This window comes from Poromitra crassiceps, assembly GCF_964638095.1.
Source record: "Poromitra crassiceps genome assembly, chromosome: 10".
Lineage (NCBI taxonomy): Eukaryota > Metazoa > Chordata > Actinopteri > Beryciformes > Melamphaidae > Poromitra > Poromitra crassiceps.
Genome location: NC_139631.1, coordinates 22,052,670 through 22,061,703, shown reverse-complemented (window position 1 = coordinate 22,061,703; position 9,034 = coordinate 22,052,670). Strand labels below are relative to the sequence as shown.

The following is a 9,034-nucleotide window of genomic DNA, read 5'->3' as shown; positions in this document are numbered from 1 at the left end:
GAGAGAGAGAGAGAAGGAGAGTGAAGGGTGGAGTGAGAGATGAAGGGTGGAGTGTGAGAGAGAGAGAGAGAGAGAGAGAGAGAAGGAGAGTGATGGGGGGAGTGAGAGATGAAGGGTGGAGAGAGAGAGAGAGAGAAGGAGAGTGATGGGGGGAGTGAGAGATGAAGGGTGGAGTGAGAGAGAGAGAGAAGGAGAGTGAAGGGTGGAGTGAGAGATGAAGGGTGGCGTGAGAGAGAGAGAGAGAGAAGGAGAGTGAAGGGTGGAGTGAGAGATGAAGGGTGGCGTGAGAGAGAGAAGGAGAGTGAAGGGTGGAGTGAGAGATGAAGGGTGGCGTGAGAGAGAGAGAGAAGGAGAGTGAAGGGTGGAGTGAGAGATGAAGGGTGGAGTGAGAGAGAGAGAGAGAAGGAGAGTGATGGGGGGAGTGAGAGATGAAGGGTGGAGAGAGAGAGAGAGAAGGAGAGTGATGGGGGGAGTGAGAGATGAAGGGTGGAGTGAGAGAGAGAGAGAAGGAGAGTGAAGGGTGGAGTGAGAGATGAAGGGTGGCGTGAGAGAGAGAGAGAAGGAGAGTGAAGGGTGGAGTGAGAGATGAAGGGTGGAGAGAGAGAGAGAGAAGGAGAGTGATGGGGGGAGTGAGAGATGAAGGGTGGAGTGAGAGAGAGAGAGAAGGAGAGTGAAGGGGGGAGTGAGAGAGAGAGAGAAGGAGAGTGATGGGGGGAGTGAGAGATGAAGGGTGGAGTGAGAGAGAGAGAGAAGGAGAGTGATGGGGGGAGTGAGAGATGAAGGGGGGAGTGAGAGAGAGAGAGAAGGAGAGTGATGGGGAGTGAGAGAGAGAGAGAGAGGAGAGTGAAGGAGAATGATGGGGGGAGTGAGAGAGAGAGAGAAGGAGAGTGAAGGGGGGAGTGAGAGAGAGAGAGAAGGAGAGTGAAGGGGGGAGTGAGAGAGAGAGAGAAGGAGAGTGAAGGGGGGAGTGAGAGATGAAGGGTGGAGACAGAGAGAGAGAGAAGGAGAGTGAAGGGTGGAGTGAGAGATGAAGGGTGGAGAGAGAGAGAGAGAGAAGGAGAGTGAAGGGTGGAGTGAGAGAGAGAGAGAAGGAGAGTGAAGGGTGGAGTGAGAGATGAAGGGTGGAGAGAGAGAGAGAGAGAAGGAGAGTGAAGGGTGGAGTGAGAGAGAGAGAGAAGGAGAGTGAAGGGTGGAGTGAGAGATGAAGGGTGGAGAGAGAGAGAGAGAGAAGGAGAGTGATGGGGAAAGGGGGCAGAGAGAAAGGCTGGAGCAGCGTGTAAAGGGCACACTGCCCAGTTCACCAGCGTGAAGGAAACAATATGGCTCCAGTTTCTTCTGCTCAGCCATTCTCTAGTGCTGAATGCATTATTTGTGCATGTTGGGCGATGTGGGTGTGTGTGTGTGTGTGTGTGTGTGTGTGTGTGTGTGTGTGTGTGTGTGTGTGTGTGTGTGTGTGTGTGTGTGTGTGTGTGTGTGTGTGTGTGTGTGTGTGTGTGTGTGTGTGTGTGTGTGTGTGTGTGTGTGTGTGTGTGTGTGTGTGTGTGTGTGTGTGTGTGTGTGTGTGTGTGTGTGCGCGCGGGCGCGGGCGCGGGCACGGGCGCACACACATGTGTGTGTATGCATACTGTATGTGTCGGTGTCTGCATACACACATGCGAGTGTGTGTGTTGGTGTGTGTGTGTGTGTGTGTCTGGGTTTGCGTGTGTCTGTTTTTTTTTTTGGCAGCCTGCGCTCCAGATGCACAGGGTTGTTGTTGTGTGGCGACACATTAAATGGCTGAAGGAGACATTTCTGTGGGTTTCCTGCTAGCAGAATGGGATCTCCTCCTCTCCCCTCTCCTCTCGGCTCTCTAGTAGACAATTACAGGATAGGATCTGCTCTCCTGGCTCAGCTGGGCTTTCAAAGGCTTACATGAATATGTCGAAATTAGCAGGAAGCTGTTGAAGCAAAAAAAAAAGAAAAAGAAAAGACATTCTCTCTCCCTTGGCACCATGTCTTTCCTGGCCATTTCCAAGGTTGTTCCTTTTGACTGATACATTACCACGGAACACTCTTGGGCCTCTCTCTTTACACCTTGCTCTGTGTTTTATTTACCCTGTGAAGTCTCACCTCCACTCATGCTCACTCTCTCCCCCTCCTGTCCTCCCTCTCCCTCCCAGGTGTGCCCGGCAAGCGGAGGTATAAGCGCCGTGAGGTGGAGCAGATCCAGAAGGAAGTGAGGAGGATGTGTTCTCTCTCCAACGTCCTGTCCTCCCAGAGGAACTTTGAGCACGTGCAGAAGATCCTCCGCGTCAAGCGCCTGCAGCGACAAGCCAAAACGGGAAACAACGTCGTCAAACGTCGGCCCGGGCGGCCCCGAAAACAACCCCTGGAAGAGTTGTTGGAGCCCCCCAACAGGAGGGAGGAAGGCAGAGTTGATGGGCGGGGTCTGGACATCTCGGCCAGTAGGAGAGGCGAGGGGAGGACTCTAGGCATGCCTGTTCTGGAAAGGTGTGTTGACCTGCCAGGTAGGCGGAGCCTAAGGCCAGCCTTTGCCCCCGAGCCTCTAGAGTTCTCCAATCACGACTCCATCTCGGCAACGATTGAGACAGTGGTGCATCAAGCGCGCGCTGTGCCTCCACTGGCCAGAGGGGGGAGACGTAGAGGCAGGGGCCGCAGGAGGGATGAGCTGTGGGTGCCGTCCAGCCAATAGACCTGCAGGAGAGAGCAACTCTGTAACCTGTCGCAGGGCAGAATGGAGGAGTCAGTGCTGTTTCAAGCCTGCCAGACGCAGTGACCTTAATGCTGGGACTCCTCAGTGCACTTTGACTTCTGTCTCCTCTCTGGTTTGTTGCTGTGTCGTCCCTTTTCTCGCTAAACCCAACCAGACATGAGCCTTTCCAGGATTCATTGGACCTTCATTTAATATGGCACTATATGGTACTATTTGATACTGAATCTGATGCTATAAAGTGTGTGGTACTTATGATAGTGTAGGATACTATGTGATTCTGTATGTCTCTGATACAGTGATGATGTGTATGGTACTTTATGATACTGTATCTGCGTGTGGCATTAGCCACATCTTTACCAGCAAAGGGAGGGGGAATGGTTAATATAATACTGTGCAGCTCTGCTCATTCTTTGCCTTTCTGAGGAAGCTTGTCAAAGACATGTGGGATATTACCGCAGTAACTCAGCCACCTTACCCTGTTTCCTGTCCCTGGTATTGCTCTCAGTCGCCCCCATCTCTACCTTCCTGGTTCTCTTGCTCTCTCCGAGGACGCGAGGCAGAGACCAAGGAGTCACTTACCCGTCCTGGCAGCTCCTCACCCCTGGTCCCCCCCCCACTCACCCCGATTCTTCAGCTCTCCCTGGTGCCTCCCTCTCAGCTACATCCTCTGTCCTCTCACCTACTACCAATGGTCTTTTACACCTATATCATTGCTTGTGCTCCCTCAGCCTATCCCCTATCCCCATTTAGTCCCCCCTCCCTGCTCAGGCCTGTCCCGGCCACTGATATTAAGGCAATATGGTGGATGAGACTGTCCCAGACTGTACATAGAAATAAAGTCCACTGTTACCTGCCTTTGTACAATGGGAAACCGGCTCATAGACATGTACTGGCATATATCAAATAGAATTGTTGTACCATAGACAATGAAAGTTGTGTATTGTTTTATAACCAAAAACAGACATGGGTGCGACTCAAGACAAGTTTGTTTTCAGACAGAAGGAACCACATGTATTCATTCATTCATACACACAAACACACACGCACGCACGCACATGCGCGCACACGCACACACACACACACACACACACACACACACACACACACACACACACACACACACACACACACACACACACACACACACTCATTATTGTGTTTATATCCAGGGGGGCATTGCATACAGGGGGAATATCAGGTGTGTTTTGGGTAGACCCTAAAATTGGTATAATGCACTATGAAAAAAACCATACACTTACACCAATCAAATGCAGCACTTACATGCTTGTTCCAGCCTTATGTTTTGGCCTTCTTATGGTGTGGAGATCCATTCCAGAGAGCACGCATTCTTTTAATCAATTTGTATATGCAGGCTGCGCAGCCAAAAGCGTGAAACCTAAGCCCAAGTCTCAATCCAGATCGGACAGTTCAGCTGGAGAGGGCTCACAGTCAGTGTTTCGGATAGCTTAATCCCTGTCATTCTACTCCACCTGATTTTCAGTTCATATCCGGGGAATATTTTTGGATAGAAAATACAACATCCGCAGTATTTAGATTGAGAAACCAAAGTCTCAGTGTTCAGTGTAAGGATGTATTTTTTTCAAAAGAATCTAAAACAGAGTTTGGCAAACTCTCCACCATGTTGGCACTAATGTAAAGCATTCCTACATGCACTCAAGAATGTAGCCATCTTGGATTTTCGTGCCAATATGTTAAGCCTTTGTTAAACTCTATATACAGTATCTGTGGCTTTGGATCGATATTTAGTCTCTCACACACATTTTAGTATTTCAGAATATAAGCAATGGGTCAGTATTTCTTTGGGAACTGTATTTCAATTTTATTTCAGGAGACTCTCCGTTTCGGGGAGGACTTCTCAGTTGCAGCAGTTCTACTTGTGCCTTATGTTTCTTTCTCTCACCATTACATTTCACCGGAGAAATATCAAATGGCAGAGAGCGTCCAGATTTTGACCCCAAATATTCATGATTGTGCATACGACGCATGTGTCTTAGTCATCAGAACTCTGACACTGCCTGTGTCCCTTCACAGCTACCATAGTCAGCATCCTCTGTCACTGGGCACTGAGTCTGTCTCCCAGCCAGCATCCTCCTAGTTTTCTGACCCATATCATCCTAACAGAACCAGGAGGGCTGGGCCGATGCTGGTGTTACTATTAAATACACACCATGTACTGGCCTACATATTGCTACAGTAGGCTTCGAAGCAGTGCATGGGAGGGGAAATGGAATAGTCCATTGTACCAAATGAGTTTTCATCAACAGCTCTGTCCAGAGACATTGATCATACCTTAAAGTCCTGGATAAATGATCGAAGATCACTTGCTCTGCCCCAGTATTTGACCAGTTCCAGAGGAGGTTGTCATGGAAACCACGCTGTCTTACATTGTTGTTTGCTATGCATCAGGCCATGCCTGGCAATGACCTTAAAAGGAATTTCTGTTCTGGGTCCACCCTTCGACAAAGAGAAATAAGTGGTCTTATTTACCGAATAAAAATGAATTCATGTAACGAGAATTGTGAATAATACCAGTAATAATTTGTAATAAGTTGTGCAGAAAGTGACTATCATTTCATGAAAACTATAGTTACTGCAGCTCTATGCAGTACAGCCTTAACCAGATGTAAAACTACAGTATTGAAGTGTTTGTTGTAAATAGTGTTAGTATGTTCATCCTGCATGGATACCGGTTGGGCTCAGCTCTGCTGGGACTCCCAAGACCACAGTAGACCATCTCACTCTATCAAGACTGCTCTAGACCTGAGAAGACCATACAGTAGAAGAAACCATCCCGGTAACCCCCGAATTATTTTTCTCTATTCGACACTTCAGTTAATCAACCCAGTCAGTGAAATCTACAGACAGCTGAACACTAAAATAGTTTGCCTTATCACACTCCTGAAAGGTGTTGGAGGATACAAACCCCACTGTATTGTACTTGACCAAAAATAGGAATCCCCACTGACTAGCAGCTATTTTCCCCTCAGCCAGTGGGTGTGCAGCGGAGTAGCAGAAGAGCAAGCGAGGGCGTTGTGTGTGTGTGGGGGGAGTTCTCAGAGGAAATGGCCAAAAATACACGTGTCCTGATGTTAGTGTAGTTAACCTTGCCTGGCGAGCTGACTTTATTCAGGTCTGCAGTCTGTTGTTGTGGTGTAGTGTCGGTGAGGTCTAGCTTTGTGGTCCATGAGGTGTCGAGGCTACAGGCTTGGCAGCTTACTCCCCCATACTGTGGTCAGTCAGTGGCCTCTGATGCTCCAGTTAAAGACCCCAGGTGTCGTCTGTCCTGTCTGTCTCTCCTACCAGCCAATGCTCCGGTGCCTTTCTAACACTGACTAGTATTGTCCTAATCCAGTGCTTTCGCTCTATACAGACACTGCAGTAGGGATGTGGCTGTGCGGTTCACGGTCACTGTGGTATTGTATTTAGCAATCTGGTCCAGTGGCTACACTGAGGCAGGGACCCTTTAACTTGTCTCTGGCTGTAATAACATCAAGGGGGCAAGGTGGTTTTTTGACTTGGAATCAGTGGTTGGGAGGGGTGGGGGGGGGGGGTGAATTCACTCTAGTCCACCCTTCGCTCTGACTGACCGGCCCACTACAGCCACCAGCATGGAAATATACTGGCACCTGGATTAAGAACACCCCCTATTCCCTATGTAGTGTGCTACAGTTGAGTGTCCTACACGTGGAGTGAGGGGTCATGTGAGACAGAGCCTCATAAATGTACATGTAGTCATCCTCACAGCATACGTTACATTTCTAAGCTATAATGTTGTTCAAAGCAGAAAGTGCAGATGAAGCATTGAGAAAACCAATACATGTACTTTGTTGGAGCACAAAGTGAGCTCTTCTAACAGTGTGGGCATATTTAGTTTGTATACATAGTGTATTTGAACCTTTTTCTAGAGTGGCTTTTCCTTTATTTGCATGCTCAACTTGATTGTATGCATAAATATTTTAGACAAGCCGAAAGTTGAATTTCAATTGAATTTGGAGCAAGACTTGTACATTGTTTGATATGTTTCTTTTTGTAATGAATTTTTAATTCATGAAGCATTTTTGTACATTGTATGAATATTAAAAACTGCAAATATTTGACATATAGAGTAAATACTAGATGCGCATGCATATGCATATATCCTTCACAGTATGTATGTGTAAATGTACACATATATTTTGTATTTGCATTTGCTGGCATACAGATATATGTCTTAAGCACATATACATGCAATATATATGTATATCCATGTCCGCTGGCATGCTTTTGGTCATGTTTATCTTTCATGATCTTGTAGGTTTGTTTTTGTTTTTTAATTTCTCTTTCCTCAGAGAGAAAAGCTCATTCTTTTGCTACCGTTCTGTTGGCTGGCAGCGTTGAGCACTTATTAAGAAGAACTACAGTTGAACTTGTTCATGTTATCCATTGTGTGAAATAATAAATGACTTTATTGAAAGCTGACAGTGGAACTTATTGTCTTCTCCCTGGTTTAAGATGCTAAGAACTGCTTTACCACATGCCGGTCAGAAATATTAGGAATGTAAATTGTTGTGATATGAGTCAGTCAGAATTGTGTGTGTGTGTGTGTGTGTGTGTGTGTGTGTGTGTGTGTGTGTGTGTGCGTGCGAGTGTATGTGTGTGTGTGTGCGTGCCTCCGTGTGCTGTGACAGAGATGACAGGAGGATTTGCTGCACTGATGTGTGATGGAAGTCAGATGGCTGCAGTGAGTGAGTGAGCACTGACCCTACTGTGTGTCTGCTTAGTGTGGTTGAAAGAGAGGGAATCCTCTCATCAGATTATGCTACAGCCCTCCCTGCTCCCTCATTCACACACACACACGCACACACACACACACACACACACGCACACACACACACCCTCCACCTCCACCCCCACCTCGCCTTACACACACTTACTCTCTTTACTTGTTCATTAGCCAAGCCTACATCTCTTAATCCCTCTCTGTAGCTACTAGCCCATCAGTGTCAGTTCTAAGTGGGCTGGGCTGCAGGCTGCTCTGTAATTGGAGGATGCTGAGTGGGAAGTGCCCCACCATTGGCTGCTGCCAACTAGTAAAATTCTTCTGTTACCATGGTTGCAGGGTGAGCTGCCCAAATGTGTCTCACAGTGTATCTAGTGGTGCTGATGGAACCGTTGGCACCAGTGGTGCTGCGCGGAAGAAAAGAAGGAAAAAAAAAATCTGCGCTCTGATGGAAGTCAGGCTGCAGTGTGGGGCTGCACCCAAATCACTCTCCACTGATGCCTGTAAATGAGCCCACATGCCCCCACTCCACCTCCTGCTCGTGAAACGGGATAAGACGGATCACAGGGAGTGTGATCACGATGAAACAGAGCAGAGCAAAATGCATCCTGCATGCAGGATGTATTGTGAGCCGTAACAACACATCAGGGAGCTGCGTCCTATTCTGCCACATCAATCTAATGTGCAGGGCATTATTCCCTCACTTGTTTTAGCAGCACATTAGTCTCCTGTGATACACTGTTGCCAACTGCACCAGCCCCAGGGCACAGAGATCACATGGAAACAGATACGTATATACTCTGTGAAGCGGGTTGGGATTGGTCTGTAGTCAAGGTTAAATGAAAAATAGACGGCACCTAATTATTTGAACATTTTCAGCCAAACTATTACTAAAACTATCACTATTGTTATCGTGGAAAAGATCTGGAAAGATATTTTCCATCAGTGTATAGAGTCTATACACTTGACCTGGCTACATTGGTTTTGTCTCCTTTGCTCCACAGGTCCCTACATGTACATAAATCTTTCAAAAACAATATTGCTTTATATAACACGCTTATGAAGTCTTAGAGGAATCCTCTGTAAAGGCTATAGATGCCAGAAATACTGTTATTATTGCAGTGGTGTATAGCAAAGGGGTAAGAATATATATATATTTTGAAGAATTTGAGCAAGTGTATTAATATGAAAGATGGACAGAAGTAACTGTAATGGGAATATAGCAGTGTAGGCTTCGGGGGGGAAGTGGCTGTGTTTACCGTACTCAAGGTAAAACAACCTGCTTTTTAAAGAAAGTTTATGATGAAGCTGATGAACATACAAGTGAACGTTAGGGTTTTTATGCATGGTAAATGCATTCCTATATATTATTGCATGCTATTTTTTTTTTCTTTTTACTTTTTTACCCCCTTTTTTTTTTTTTACTTTTGAATTAAATGCACAAAAGGTAGTGTTGAGGTGTGATTGAACAGTCCACATCTGTATCTCCCTATAAGTTAAATACAGTACAGCTCAGCACTTTGGTACTGGCCCAGGCAAAC

General features: G+C 46.8%; 1 protein-coding gene across 1 annotated transcript in view; it reads left to right on the top strand.

Moving 5' to 3' along the window:
- setbp1 (SET binding protein 1) overlaps positions 1-3,245 on the top strand; it is a gene marked incomplete at its 5' end in the record, with an annotated part of 41,231 nt that extends 37,986 nt beyond the window's left edge. Inside the window, one exon of the mRNA XM_083645012.1 lies at positions 2,160-3,245. Within this exon, the coding sequence (XP_083501138.1) occupies positions 2,160-2,692 (533 nt within the window). The 3' untranslated portion in view covers positions 2,693-3,245. The remainder of the gene's footprint in view (positions 1-2,159) is intronic.
- Positions 3,246-9,034: the final 5,789 nt, after the last annotated feature.